This window comes from Sturnira hondurensis, unplaced genomic scaffold (assembly GCF_014824575.4).
Source record: "Sturnira hondurensis isolate 20B ecotype Veracruz unplaced genomic scaffold, ASM1482457v3 Scaffold0008640, whole genome shotgun sequence".
In the NCBI taxonomy this organism is placed as follows: Eukaryota; Metazoa; Chordata; class Mammalia; order Chiroptera; family Phyllostomidae; genus Sturnira; species Sturnira hondurensis.
Genome location: NW_028081271.1, coordinates 10300720 through 10316941, shown reverse-complemented (window position 1 = coordinate 10316941; position 16222 = coordinate 10300720). Strand labels below are relative to the sequence as shown.

The 16222-nt window shown below is 38.8% G+C and overlaps 1 protein-coding gene across 2 annotated transcripts in view; it reads left to right on the top strand.

The window, feature by feature from the left end:
• TUSC3 (tumor suppressor candidate 3) overlaps nt 1-16222 on the top strand; it is a 117046-nt gene that overhangs the window by 40253 nt on the left and 60571 nt on the right. For both annotated transcript variants that reach the window (XM_037055277.1, XM_037055276.1), the window contains exons 3-4: nt 10884-11001; nt 14984-15124. In XM_037055277.1, coding sequence (XP_036911172.1) covers nt 10884-11001; nt 14984-15124 — 259 coding nt within the window. The remainder of the gene's footprint in view (nt 1-10883; nt 11002-14983; nt 15125-16222) is intronic.

The window sequence follows — 16222 nt, the reverse complement described above, 5'->3', positions numbered from 1 at the left end:
GAAGCAACCAGGATGCCCTGCAGTAGGTGAAGGGCTAATCTGTGTGCATCAAACAACGGAACATTATTTGGTGCTAAAAAGAATGAGTATTGAACCATGAAAAGACATGGGCGAATATTAAGTGCATACTACTAAGTGAAATGGCTACTTACTATATGATTTCAGCTGTATGACATTCGGGAAAAAGGTAGAACTATGGAGACAATAGTGATCAGTGGTTGTTGGGAGCCAGTGGTGGGAGATTTAATAACAGAGCACAGAGAATTTTTAGGAGAGTGAAAATACTCCATAGACCTTATAATGGTGGACATGTGTCAATATAATCTGGTGCAAACCCAGAGAATTTGCACCGAACTCCAAGGTAAACTCTGGGCTTTGGGTGATGTGGCGTGTCAGTGTAAGTTCGCCCGGGTAAAAAACACCTCTCTCCTGGTGAGCAATGTTGATAAGGGGACAGGCTGTGCGTGCGTGAGAGCAGGTGGGGGTGTATGGGGAATCTGTTCCTTCTTCTCATTTTGTCATAAACCTAAAACTGCTCTAAAAAGCTGAAGTCTTTAAAAATATGCCAGAAGATTTTCGGTGGAAGTAGTCTGGGGACAACACTTTGAAAATTGTGTTTGTATTCATAGCTTTATGTATCACTGTAGGTTTTGTTAAAACCTCTCTCTTGCTGAGTTTGCATTCTGCTCTCTCTAGCAGTCACTGGCCACAGGGTACAGACAAGTGGATTAACTTCTGGGCTCCTGTGAAACAGACCGAACTCTAGCGCTGTTGTACGTGGTTTTGAGAACGTTAAATGAGATAAGTGTAGATTAAAGGGTTCTTGGCACATAGTGAGTGACATCAGTAAGTGTGATGACGATGGTGATGCTTTCAGTTAAGTGGGAAACACCTAGTCTCCATCTCATGGGACACAGTTTCTAAATCTTAGCCTGCCTTCTCAATTCACTACAACAAAGTTCTATAAAGGCTCTTCACCACGGAAGCCAAAGCATAGAATTGTTGAGTAATTCTGGAGAATTTAAGGTCTGAGTTAACGCTTTCCTACTTTCAACTTGTCAGGTTTGGTGATAAATGCATTAATTTATTTATTCATCGAATATTTTTGAGAACCATGATATTTCCTGGGCATAGTATCTTCAGCAAGATTTGCATTGTTTTGAATTTGTTCATTTCTTGTTCTGCTTTCATTAACATTATAAATGTTTCCCTAATGGAGTGGTGTATCTTAAGGCAAGTGCCTGTGTCTTTTGTTTGGGTCACTCTTACCCTTTCCAAGGTCTGTATTGATTTATCCGTTCATTCGCCTATTGATTCTTTATTGTTAGTTCCACAAATATTCATCAGATTCATGTTGTAATCCTTATATTTATAGTATATACATAGTATGTAAGAACACTTGTCAAATGAACAGTGGATGAGTGAGTTTGTTTACTACGTTGTATGTTAGTCTTCTTAGCATACGACTGTTGAGCATTTATATGTTGGTGTTGTCATGCTTTTTAAGAGAACAAAAATCTTGTCTCATGAACCAAGTTGAAACTATGCATGCTTTATGCAATTTAGTATCTCTTGTATTCATACCCATTTTTTCTTTTAAGATACTATTTGAATGGCATATTTTATGGTAGAGCTGTTTTCCCAGGAAAAGTATCTGCTTAGGTCTGATAAAGGAAAATGTAGATGCCTAGCAAATATAGAGCATAATGAGTACAATCTCTTTAATTTATCTCACCAAGTAGTGAATTATGCAGAGTCAGGTACAGCGTGGTAGTGAACTGTTGCTTCCTCAGCTCCTCAGAGGCAGTGGGTCTGTGTTTGTATTTCATTGTATTCAGTAGGGTCCTGGGTGTGTGTAGCACAGCTGGAGAGAGAGCACTGTGAGAATCTTTCTGTAGGGTTCTGTTTACCAGTCTGTTTTTTCCCTTCAGAACCATCAGTAATAGCTGGTTCTGCTCATACTAGATCTTTCTCTCTATATATAAATATTACTATCTACAGAAATTGATTAACTTGGGGTTTCATGAAGACGTACTTTGGAACCAGGATGCAGTATAGCAGGCTGGCCAAAACATTCATTCCGTTTTTTTTTCATAGGGCGGCTCTAGTTGTCTTTAAGATGTTTTATAAGATGGCATAGTTGTCTTTAATTTAATTTCATTTGAAACGGTTTTGTTAGATTGTATTGTGACAGCTATCATATCGGCGTGCATTTAAAAAAACATCAAAATTGGTGAATTTTGTGGAGCCATATTAATACTGAAGATGGAGGAAAATAAGCAACAATTTTCAGCATACTATGCTTTATTATTTCGAGAAAGGTAAAAATACAACTAAAATGCAAAAAGAATTGTGCAGTGAAGAGAGAAGGTACTGAGACTGATCAAACGTGCCAAGAGTGGTTTGTGAGGTTTCATGATAGAAATTTCTCACTGGATGGTGCTCCACGGTCGGGTAGACCAGTTGGAGTTGACAGCGATCAAATCAAGACATTAATTGAGGACAATCAACACTATACCACTCGAGAGATAGCCAACATACTCAAAATATCCAGATCAAACACTGAAAATCATTTGCACCATCTTGGTTATGTTAATGGCTTTAATGTTTGGGTTCCACATAAGTTACACGAGAAATAAACCTTCTTGACCATATTTCTGCATGTGATTCTCTATGTAAATGTAATGAAAACATTCAATTTTTAAAAGAAATTGTGAAGGGCAATGAAAATTGGATACTATACAATAATGTGGAATGGAAGAGATTGTGGAAGAGGTCGTTCAGTGAAATGAAGAACCACCAGCCACACCAGTCTGGTCTTCATGCAAAGAAGGTGATGTGTATATGGTAGGATTGGAAGGGAGTCTTCTACTGTGGGCTCCTTCGGGAAAACCAAACAATTAATTCCAACAAGTACTGTTTCCAATTAGAGCAACTGAAAGCAGCACGCGACGAAAAGCATCCAGAATAAATCAACAGAAAATGGATAATCTGCCATCAGGATAATGCAGGACTGCATGTTTCTTTGATGACCAAGCAAAAACTGTTACAGCCTGGCTGGGAAGTTCTGACTCAGTCTGCTGTATTCACCAGGCATTGGACCTTTGCATTTCCATTTATGTCAGTCTTTACAAAATTTTCTCATTGGAAAAAATTTCAATTCCCTGGAAGACTGCAAAAGGCACCTGGAACAGTTCTTTGCTCAGAAAGATAAAAAGTTTTGAGCAGATGGAATTATGAAGTTGCATGAACTATGGCAGAAGGTAGTGGAACAAAATGGTGAATATGTTTTTAAGTAAAGTTTTGGTGAATCTAAAGGGTGTGTCTTTTTTTTTTTTTTTTACTTTAAAAGCCAAACAAACTTTTTGGCCACTTTATATATATGCGTATAAAAAGCATACTTTAGAATTTTGGTATAAATCTGTCACTTTATAGGAAGTTTGATTAACATTAAAAGGTAAACTGTAGTTCTTAAAAATCTCTTCAAGGGCATTAAAGATAAAAATCACATTCTTTATCGGACTATATTAAATATATACAACTACAAATGAGTTAGTAATCCCTTTTAGTTTTACATAACCTTTAAAAACGATTATGATATAAAAGTTATAGCATTTGGATTAAGCGATATTTTTTTTTTGTTCCCATGATAAATTGGGAAGATTCAATGGAACAGATGTGGCAGGGCTGGGCCTGCCGTTTCTGCCCAAGCCTCCTGGGTGTTCCTGCGCCTTGACTGCCCTCTGCAGGCTGCAGGTGGACATGTTAGAACGATTCCCAACGTCATAAAACGAGGCCTCTCATCTTCTTGTGAACTACCAAGACAGAAAATGATTTTTTTTAGTAAACAATGCTGGAAAATTACTTATACGACCGAACTATTTGGAGCATTTGTGGTTTTCAGATTTCAGTTTTATTGTAGATGGCGGCAAAGTCCGAAGTGTGCTTCTCAGCACCTGTGATGTCTTTGCCCACTGGTCGAAGCTGACATCGACATGTGAGGATCCGTGAATTTCTTATTTGTCACTAGTTAGGCTTCTTCTGTCTCCTGTTAACCATTGAGAAGCTGGACTCAGAGGGAATAAGGATAATGGGGTTAACTTTAGAGAACAGAGTTTGTTACTGGGGCACATTCTTTCTAATGGGTCGTTTATACTTTCAGTAGATGTCACCAGCATTGGAATTTGTATTTCTCAGACTCATTGAATGATTTTTAATGACAGACAAGTCTGTTCAGTGATCCTATTGCTGGTGAATTACATCTGTGGAGAAGAAAGCCCCCACTTGTCAGTATTAAATTTTAGCTAAGTATTTAATTTTGCTGAAAAGTAACTTACTTGACTCCCCTGAAATTCTCTATTCCAGCTAGATACATTCCTAAGTTGAAGAAACTTGTGTAGAAAATTTTGCTGGTTAATATGGTCCTCTAGATTGTAAAGGAGAGCATATAAGAAATAGGTCATATCTTCGTTTACAGTCTATTTAAATACCTTCATGTGTTTTCCCAAGTACAGTATTATAGTAACATTCTAAGTGGTTTGCAGACATTTATTTTCTCTCCCTCCAATATATTATACACACTGTTGCCAGATACGGCTTTTTTAATTAGCATTTTGTATAATTCGTTTTCTTCAAAACACTCATAATTTTTTAGTTTGCAGAATAAACTCAAGATCCTTTTTATCTTTCTACCAGAAGAGAGTTTCTGGTCTCTTATTTTTTAACATGAAACTTATATTCTATTATTTGAGCACATAATACATACTTCAGATTTGGTAATCTTTGTTTATACTGATTTTTTTTACCTTAATATTCTCTTTCTGTCCTTTCTTGCTTATAATTTTTAGTCCTTGCATTGTTTTCTGAATATTTCTACATTTTAGGTTCATACGTTGCCCAGCTGCCCCAGTGCCCTGCGATCTCATCTCTGTGTGCCACATAGTCCCTGTGAGCTATGATCTTGTTGTAATATCTGTATCTTATTTGTGTTAGTGTGTCTATTCCTCTAACAAGCATCTTAAAGGTGGAGATATTCTCATTATTGCAGCACATAGGAAAATGCTGAATGAATATTAAGATCTAGATTCTGCTTTTGAATATGAACTTGATGTTAAGAACATTGTAGATGATGGTTCAGTCATTGCGACTTTTCACGTCACAACCACTGTCCCTTTGACAAATTTGCAGCAGTACTTAGACGTAGAGTTTCCTTTTTTTGCTTCCCAAGACCACCCATAAAGTAAAGCAAGTGGTCGTACAAGAGACATTATCCTGGGACCTGCATACTGACAAGCGGGCGTTTAGTCAGACTCTCCAGAGTTCTGAGTCTCTTCATGGTGATGTTCAGCTCCAGGGTATAAATGATATATTGACTATTTAGGGGAAAGGATGTTATTCATCATCACCATCATCAAACCTTCATTAAATGCCTGTTCTGTCCCAGGTCCTGGCCACTCAGCAGTCCGTGTGTGGACACAGAACGCACAGACAGTACTGGTGCAGTGAGTCGCACTGCGAAGCGACCCTGGGTTTCGTGTTGGATCCTTGACTCAGCGGGTGTGGTAGATAAGACACTTGAATGGCTGCTGAAGGAGAGGCAGTTTGGGAGCAAGCTTTTGAAAGGCGGGAGGACGTTTCAAGCAAAGGATTGAATGCTTAAAGAATGAACATGGGATGTCAGAAAACAGAGGCCCTTCTGATACGGTTTGTTCATAAATATGGAGATAGTGGATGTGAGTTGCAGCCAGGGTGGGGAGGATCTTGTCTCCTGTTCTTCGGGTCGTTTTTATGATGTCGGTGTGGGGAGACTTTTCAGGATTTTGGACTAGAGGATAAAGTGATCGTTGGGAAGTTAAGGTGAAAAGTCTTTAGTTCAGTTTGCTCATTAGATTCCACATATGAGTAAAATCATTTGTCTTTCTCTGACTGGCTTATTTCACTTGGCACAGTGTTCTCCACGTCCATCCGTGCTGTTTCAAAGGGTAAAAATTTTTCTTCTCTTTTTTACGGCCAAGTAATATTCCATTGTGTAAATGCACCATAGCTATTTCATCCACTCGTCTACTGACGCACACCTGGGCTGTTTCCACATCCTGGCTATTGCCAATAACACTGCAGTGAACCTAGGGTGTCTGTATTCTTTCAAATTAGTTTTTCGAGCTTTTGGTAGGAAGGTATAATGGTGCAGCCACTGTGGAAAGTGGCAGTATGGAGTTACTTCAAAAAACTAGAAATGGAACTGCTTTACGACCCAGCAATTCCACTGCTGGGAATTTATCCAAGGAAAATCAATACTCTTGACCACATTTTATTATTTTCCTCAGAGGACTTGTCTGAAATTTTGTGTTTACTTGTGTGAGGCTCCTCTTTCTTGCTGGCATTTATTCTCCTTGAGATCAGGGACTTTGCACTTACTGTCCACACCTACACCCCTTGACACATTGTTGGCACTAACGTATATTTGTGGAGTGAATTAATGAGCACATGAGTGGATACTTAGTAGGGACGAGTAGGTCAGTGCTGGGTTCTAACATATAGAGAAAGAAATGCAACATTATCTGTTTTCGGCCATTCCATTAGATACTATACATATATGGTGAATGCTAAAATTTGATTCTTTTATTCATGTATATTTTTTCCAAATGAGGCATTTTTACTTCTTAAAACATCTTCATAAAAAATGCCAGTTTTTGCTGATTTGCTATTTCCCTAGGTTACACTTAAAAAGTTAAAAAAGCCGTAAAAAATTTTATGTAAAATATTCTTTTGAGTAAAACTGTACCATTTTCTTCATTGTACTGCGTGCTTTAAACATTTTTTAAGGCAGCATCGGTCTCTAAGGTTCATTAATGTGCCCAGAGGTTTGGACCGGCTCCATCGTTGGTGCCATTCACCGAAGGCAGTTATGACACCTTTTCTCTTTGAAAACCACTGTTGACTACTTACCAGTAAGACTGTACTCCTTCTGACAAAGAATCAGGTCAGGCTTGAGGGCTGCTCCTGCTTTGAGCTCTGTTTTGACATTAGTGTCGGAAGAGGAGCAGTGAGGCCCTGTGTCGCGCGTGGACGGGGGAGGTGGGGGTTGGGGGATGGGTGCACGCCGTGCAGGCGGTGCGCATTCGTTCATTCCCCTGGCCGGCAGAGCGCGGTCTTGTCCATCCCGCAGCCTCGGGGCCGCACCCGCCATTCTGCCCCGCTCCGGGCTCCCGCGCCTGCTGGTCCCGCTCCTTGAAAGGTTCCTTCTGGAGCTCTTTTCAGAGATGAGTGGCTTCTGTCTTCCCCGGATGCGAGCTTTGCTTTCACTTTGTCTGAGGAGCTATGGCCGTACCATCTAACTAGATCCACCTTATTTTCTGTGGTACCATCCTGTGTATTTGTTTCCTCGGTGTATATTTTAGCTTTTAATTATTTTTATGTATTATTTGGTTATTTGTTAGGTCTTCCACTAAAAACCAACTCCTTAAGAGCAGAGGCCTTGGAGATTAGCTCTCTTCTTACTATTAGCTGCTCAGTAAATACTTTTTAGTGAATTATAATGAATTCAATCTTATTTAACCACCAAAGCTTTAAAAGTTTGTAGCTATTTGTATTGAACATATTCAAAAAATACACTACATAACTTTCTGCCTCTGTTATCCTCACAGTGACCATTTTTTACACTATGCTGTAATAAAGTGATGTCCTTAGGTCTTTACGCCAAATGACCTCAGATTACAGCCCTGTTTGTATTTAGCGCTTTTTAATACCTGTATTTTAATCACAGCAATGGTATGTGCTCCTTGCTGATTAGAAAAGGGCCCACCATGGACGACTACATTGCGAAGCCCTTGCCCTCCCCTGCGATCTTGGCCACGGCTGCCACAGTTACTCCTTTGCATCGCCTTCTTCCGATGATGTTTTGGATCTCTGCGTGTAATTCTTATAACACTGTCTCGCACATACTCGTGTTCATTTCATACCTGCAAGGACTTGATCAGTACATTTCTTACTACGTGAGGATTTAGCTCATCTCAACCCTTTTTTATAGCTCTTTGGTTTTTCTTTTATTATTACAACAGTAAATAGCACCTTCTGTTTCTCGTCCATTCACCGTACACTGTGTATTTTGACTCTCTGATTGGCAACATGGAGAGTGGCAGGCGCACCCTCCCCATCGCCTCTCCTGTGCCCTCTTTGCTGACCACGTCCTGCTCACGGTGCTTCTTCGTTGTCGCAGCTGATGGCATTTACATTCGGTGCCTCAGCCGTCATCACACCTGTGCTCCGTATGAGGTTAATTCAGAATGAGGAATGGTAATAAGTATTTTTAGTATTTCTACATTAATAGCGTTGACTGCAAAGTAGTAGGTTGTGATTATTCTCCTTCTACAGTGCCATTGTTTATGATCTCTGTCCCACTCAAAAGAAAAGGTTCAAAATCATTCATCTTTTTAATCTTCAGTTAATGAAAATTATGATACATTTTAATTTGCTTTATGTTTAGACCTTGCATTTTATGTTGATTTCCTAGTTTTTCTTGTGGGACCAGATGTCTTACTTGCTATAGTTTTAAAGTTTTCCAGCTCCTTCTGATGAGAGTGATTGCTTAGAATCTATTTTCTTCATCTCAAAGCCCCAATAAAGCCCTGTTCTAATTTGTACTTCATAGCGTCACAGTTGGATCACAGCTTTCTTATGTCTTCCACCCTTCCCACCTTACAGTGCTGCTCGTTGCCCTTTTTCCTGTCTTGTAGAGCTTCTATTATAGTCTTGGGTTTTCTTATATCCTAAGGTAATCTCACATTCCTATGTTTCTTAGAAAATATTTCAAACTGAATTGTCTTGATACAGAACTCTAGATGGAAAATTACACGCCTTCAAAACTGAGAAGGAACCAATCTGTTATCTGCCAGGATCTAGTGTTTCCACAGTGAGTCTAGTCCCATTCTCGTTGTCAGCTTTTGCTATGTATTTTTTTTCCTTGAAGACTTTTAGGATCTTCTTATCCAGAATGTTTTGAAATATTACAGTACATCCAGGTGTTGATCTTTCCTTATTCCTTTTATTCAGAACCTGGAAGATAATTTTAATTTGAAGACTTAGACTCCTTGAATTGTGTTATATCTCCAGAAATATTTCCTTCACTTTGTCTCTCTTCTCTCTCTGGGTCTCCTTCTGTTTGAAAATTTCATTTATTAGATTAAGTCTCTAGGTCCCTTTCTCTCCCTTACCCCCAATATAGTCCTCCTATATCATTTTTTGTATTGTGAGTTTTAATGAACTCTATCTTCTGATGTTGATATAACTCGAACACAAAGTTTAAAATTTGTAAGTGCTCTCTTTTAGTTTCTTCATGCCCTTTTTGCATGACATTGTTCTCTGTCTGTGTGTGTATGAATACGTTTGGGAGAAGCAGTGCGTCCTGCCTGGTATGCCAAGGATGCAGAGTGTCATGTGTGCAAGGACAAGCCTTAAGTAGTGAGATCATGTCTCCCATTGAACATAGCACAAGTTTGTTATTACTCACTCACAAATGGGAAGTCCCTCAAACTTAGTATTCCTCTTGGGTGGCACAGTCAGTGGTGTGTGCAGGCAGGCACAGAGCACCTTTTGTGTCACCCTGTGAGACCTGGGGGCACAGGGAGTCGATGCAAACGAACGTGAAGTAAAGCTACGTTTGTTTGTCTCTGACCCAGGTGTCTTGTGTCTTCTGCCAGCATCCATGAAACAGTAACAGGCTTGCTTGTTCACAAGATAAAATTTCAGACCCAACATCTTTGCTGCTTCTGATCCAGTATTTCTCCTAGCTTTGTCCTGTGGTCCCCTATGAGAGTGTAGCTTTCTCCATTAAAGTTTTTACACTAATTTATTTTCCAGGTATTCTTGAAATCTCTTATCTGCTGCTGACTGCAAGTACTTTTTGTATTGTTAACAAGGAACAAATATTGTTATTTGTTAAAAGAAATATTTTATTTCTTTACTTCCATTTTTAGGAGAAGGACTCCCCCAAACTCCTGTGATTAATCAACTACAAAGAAAGAAAAACTCTTGTCATCTTATTAATGTTTTAGCAATCGCTTACTGGTTTTCTGTTTCTATTACTGCGCTTACATCCTTCCAAACACAATTTCACTGTTCCTACCCCATTCCTACACCTAGAGATAGAGCTTTATTATTGGGAAGTTAATAAAATATCCAACAAATTTATTTAAAATAAACGGAAATATGCTCTTAAAGGAGGGCTTGTTTATACTGTTTGTTTCTTTGTGCCATTTTGCTTACTTTTAGGTTTGAGTGTAAATGTATATTTGGATAAGTGGAATATATAAAAGTGCAGTGTAACTGTATTTACAATTTTAAAGTAAGTTCTCATGGTTATTTCTGTGTTAAACTGAATTGCAAATATTCTTTAAAAAGCTCTATATCTCCTACTAAAATTCTCAGAGGGTTTAAATATATACACACACACACACATATACACACACACACACACACATTTGTATGAGATGCTACAAAATGATTTTATCCTCTAGAATAAGAGTTGATGAACTTTCAAGTGCCGGGATGGACTTTGCCCCATAGTATTTCGGTTACAACCATTCAGCTCTGCCCTTATATGGCAAAACAGCGTCAGAAAAAAAGGTAAATGAATCACTGTGGTTCTGTAGAAGTACACTTTTGTTTATGAATTACGAAAGTGGAATTTTATGTAGTTTTCCCATGTCATGGAATAGTTCACTTTTAAAGATTTTCTATAACCATTTAAAAAGATTTTCAAAAGTTATTCTTAGTGTGCTTTCCATTACAAAACCCAGCCAACTCCTTCCCCAGAATTAACATGTTGAACGGCTTTTTTAGTGCTGGAGTCCTGATGTGTTTCTGCTCTGCTCCGTCATTCTCACCAGGCAAGCTAATGAAGAGTACCAGATCCTGGCCAACTCCTGGCGCTATTCATCCGCCTTTTGCAACAGACTCTTCTTCAGCATGGTGGACTATGACGAGGGGACGGATGTTTTCCAACAGGTAAAAGTAGAATTCTATTTTTCTAATGTATTTAAGAGTTGCTTATGTTGATTCCTTTTGGTTTGTCAGATAAAAATACCATTTATTGAATAAGTTCAGTGTAACAGTAGTTTTAATAAGTAATTTGATGTGATTAAAATGCAGCTGTCATTTTTATCATTGAATCAATAGTGTTTGCCACTAGTGAGTAGGGTGAACACATTTACCTTTTGCGTGGTGGAGGAAGTGTGTTTTTTCAGCATTCAGTGACAGTTTACCTGCATTCACCTTACATGTATTTGGATGTTGAATTGTGTGTGGTTTAAGGTAGTATTGTGCACAAATTTAGGAAATTTCATATAAAAGTCAATGTCAGGTTTTACTTAACCTTCACTTCTTCCCATATGGGAGGTACAGATAATTTTACAAATAAAATACTAGATATGTTTTAAAAGATCTTTGTTCTCTGTTGTGGAATGAATTGTGTCCCTCCCAAATACATGTGTTGAAGCCCTAGCCCCAGTGTGGCCATTTTTGAAGATAGGGACCTTAAGGAGGTAATTACGGTTAGATGCCATTCTAAGAATGGGACCCTAACCCCTCCTTCAGCTGGTGTGGAAGGGGGACACCACTTCCTAGAGGTGATTTCTAGGAAGAGCTATGAGGGGTATATGTGCACAGAGGACAGAGGGCCATGTGAGGGCAGACAGCAAGAAGGTGGCCCTCTCAGACCAGCGATCGAGGGCTGACCAGCAGCAAACCCTCCTGGAACTTTATCTTAGATGCTCAGCCTCCAGAACTGTGAGGAGACAAGTTCCTATCCTTGGAGCCACCCACCTGTGGTGTTCTGTTACAGCAGCCTGAGCAGACCGACATGTTGTCATTTAGAGTCATGTATCAGTGCCTTCAAACGTAAAGCTTACTGCACTACCAGGCATCATTGATTAGTTTGGATATCTTGGTCTATTTTATTTTTCTCAATGTATGACACTCTTTGGCATAATGCTGTACTGGGTCGTGGAAAGCGTTTAGTTCTGTCAAGAGTCTAGCCCACTAACTATAAATGGGTCATTAGTGAGTATTTTTGTTTGTTTGCTTCCAGACTGATTATTTGTTCATTTTTGCAAGTTTCTAGCTGAGTAAGATAAATTCCCTCTTTTGCCTTTACTACCCTTTACCCTTGGTCTTTTTTTTTTTTTTTAGTATTTACTTATTTTGTCCTCCAAACATTTATTTTGCATTTTGAGGATGTTTATTTTTGTTCATCTGTTCAGCAAATATTATTGAGCACCTACTCTTCCTGTAGGAGCAAGGAATTGGCGAGAAAAGCATACGCAGTTCTTCCCCATGAGGCGCTTACAGACTAGGGTGCTAATAACGATAGTAATAATAGTGCCGTGAAGATAAAGAAAAACACATACATAAGCATGCAACTTCAAATAGCCTTAGAAAGGAAGACTACGGTACCAGAAGAACCAGATATTCCTTCCTGTAATTTGTAAGTCTCCACAGAACCTCAGCGTTGGCCTTCGAGGTATTCAGAGGCAAGGGCTACTCCCTCTGTGTATGAACCCTCTCTGCCACACTGGGAGCTAGTCCTCCAGACCCAAGCCGACTGCTAGAGCAGAGGCTTCCAGCCCCACCTCTGTCCTGCCAGGCTGTAAACTAGCCAAAGAAAGTAGGTTGGATTTGTTTCACGTTGTTGTGGTGTTTTTATTTATGTACATACTTAGTGTATTAAACACAGTAGTTCTTCATTTGTACAAGTGAATAGTCTCTCTCCTATATTTATTACAACAAAATCTTAGTGTTTTAAAGAAAATAAATCTTTCATGGAACCACTCATATTTCACTTCTCTCCTAACTATGGAAAGAAATAAAATTGGCAAAATGCAACGCAACTAACCCTGGGACTCACTGTTGAGGATATACTTTGGTGTGGGTGGGGAACCACAGCAAACTGGAGAGACAAACTTGACCTTCATGAGAGATGTAGCCCAGCTCTAGATGGAAGAAACACAAGCCACGTGTACATAGATCTATTTCTCAAGAGGAGATTCAAATACAAGTTTCTGTATGAAATTTCTCTGTCTTTAAAATATTGGCAATTAATTCAGACTAAACAAAACTGTGGGACCAGGCAGCCCTAACCTTGTGCTCTGTGTACAACCATATGGCCGTACTGTTAGATACAATTGCTGAAACCTTTTCTAGGCTTTAAACACCTTCTAAAGTTTGGCACAGATATGCGAATTAAAGTCAGGATTGTTTTTAATTGAAAAATTTCCTCAGGTTAATTCTGACTCAGCAGAATCACGAATATAGAACTGCTCTGTCCCTTTCTTCCAAACCTAGCCCTCAGCTCAGTGATAAGGGTTTTCCTTTGCAAATGCAGAAATGCATAAGTTATAGCAGTTAATGATTTTTAAGGGGAATTACAATCCACAAAAATGGAAACATATATTTTGTTTTACTTGAGACCCACTTAAGTCAGTCCGTACGTTTTTGCTCACTAACTATTGAATCACATTCTGTTGAAGTCTTCTCTCTACACCGATGTTCTGAAGCACTGTCAGCAATACTGGGGTGTCAGAATACAGTATTAATAACAAGTGCGGAGATTTGGCAATTCCTGGCACTCTGGGGACTTGTTGAACAAGTACACGTGACTCCCGTGTGATGGCCAAGGCTAAGTGCCAACACCAGGCCAGGGAGTTAATGAAAATGGTGTGTGAGAAGGAGCTCTGGATCAGAAATCAGTCCTGGCTTGTCCCTGCTGTGTTGTACCCTTGGGGAATTTGTATGTTTTAATTAAGATGAAAGCTGAATTACATGATTTTTTTAAATTCTAAAATTGTAGGATGTTAAACCTTAGTATGGGTTTTCTGATTGTTCAGTGCAGGGACTTTCCTTGAAATCATACATTTACACGTGGGCTGCAGCTGGCCCTGGTGCACCTGTCCATCAGGGAGTCACCCGTGAACAAGGTCTGGAGTGGAGAACGCTCCGGGAAGAAAGGAAGTGGTGACTCTTGTTCCACTTTCAAGATGTTAAAGGTCCATCGTGTGCCAGCCCACTGCTCATACTGCCCCGGCTTTACCTCAGTGTCAACCATGGTCTAGCAAATGTTGACTTGACTTTGCTTTTTATGGGAAATGCTAAACTATAGTTCAAGCCAGGGCCAAAAATGTTTTGGCTTCTAATTTCACAATTCCTGGGCAGCAAGAAGTTTATTTTTGCAGTTTACTCCTCAATATAAGTTAATCTAATACTTGTTTTTAGTTATTTTATTCTTAACCAGCACCATTTATACTGTGCTGGTATTCTGTTCATGTACTTTTTGAATAGAAATACCTTTAGAAAATAGCAGTGAAATATAACCTTTTCAAGACAGTTCAATTAATAGATAATTGAACAGAAAAAGATTATCATGCTGAATTTCTGCGACAGTTGGATAAATTCAAGTTGTTTAGGGCCAAAATGTTGGCTTCTGTTGTAGTCACTATCATTTTTAAACAGTTTTTCAAGTTTAACAGAGAAGTCAATCTACTACTAATTTGTTTGGAATCGAGGCCATCATGTGTTTATATCGTTCATTCAATGCCAGCACTTTTTTCTTTAATAAAGACTCAAGAAGTGGAATAGCGCGCACTGCCAAGTCACAATATTTCTATTTCGCACTTTAAATTGCTTCATTCTTTAATTACAGACTTCAAGATAGAAAAAGAATGAAATGGCTGATAAAATATAGAGGACAGAGCTGAGAATGTGAATGATGTATGTGTGAAGGTGCAGCAGACAGCCAAATTTATAACTTCTTTTTTATTCAGTAGTGCATTAAGGTGAATAAAACAGTAATTAAGTTCTGAAAACCACTTGAGTTTTCATAATAAATTCTATCTTCCCAAAATGCATGCAGAAAGAAATAAAATGTTAGATTAAGGATAAAAAAGATTGCTGGGCTGATGCTGTATTTAGTATTTTCTTGCCTCCTGTTTCACAGCTCAACATGAACTCTGCTCCGACCTTCATGCACTTTCCTCCCAAAGGCAGGCCTAAGAGAGCTGATACTTTTGACCTTCAAAGAATCGGATTTGCTGCTGAACAGCTAGCGAAGTGGATTGCTGACAGGACGGATGTTCATGTATGTTTTTATTCCCCGGTTTTAATAGTCGGCTAATTAGTTTGGTTGGTTAGAGCATTGTAATAAGGCCACAGGATTTTTAAAATTTCTCTATGCAGCATTTTTTCTCGCTTAGAGAAAACTGTCGGATAGCTATATGGCGTTAAGCTAAACTCTGGCTGAGTTAGGTGAATTTAAATGGTTTTTAGAACAATGATATTTTAGGAACCGTTAAACAGTATGTGAGTTAGGCACAAAGTAATTTCAGAGGGTAAAAAATATGCTGAGTATTTCTCAGTGGTATTAACAATCAAAAGAATTCAATTAAAAAGCAAGAAGTATAATTTTTATCTTTTGGGCAAGTAAAAATGGGATAACAGTCTCTTTTCATGAGCTGAGAAAATGCCACATTTACTATTCTTGGGACTATAAATTGGTATAACTAAGAGTAGGTGTCATATCTTTTTGGAATTTATCTAAAGGATACAATTGAGAGTGGTTGAAATTATTTAGCCATAGAAACTTTTTTAAAGAGGAAGTCACTTTATTTTCTAAATTGGATTTATTGGAATAACCTCGGTTAATAACCTTATGGAAGTTTTAGGCGTACAGTTTTATAACCCTTGTTTGTATATTGCATTTTGTGCTCCCCACCCAAAGTCCAGACTCCTCTGTCACCTTATATGTGACCCTCTTACTCTTCTTCATCCCAGCCCTGCTCCCTCTCTGCTAACAACCATACTGTTGTCTGTGTGCCCCTTCCTTCCTTCCTTCCTTCCTTCCTTCCTTCCTTCCTTCCTTCCTTCCTTCCTTCCTTCCTTCCTTCCTTCCTTTTCTTATACCCCAGATAGGAGTAAAATCATATGGTTCTGTCCTTTTCCATTGACCTATTTTACTTACCATGATACTCTCAAGATCCATCTGTTTGTAGCAAATGGCAATATTTAATCCTTCTTATGACTAAGTAGTATTCCATTGCATATATGTACCATATTCTATTTACCCTACCATCAGTCAAAAGACGCTTAGGTTTTCCCATGGCTTTGCTCTTGTAAATAATGCTGCAGTCAGCATGGGGTGCATGTGTCTTTATGATTAAGTATTTTCAATTTCTTTTCA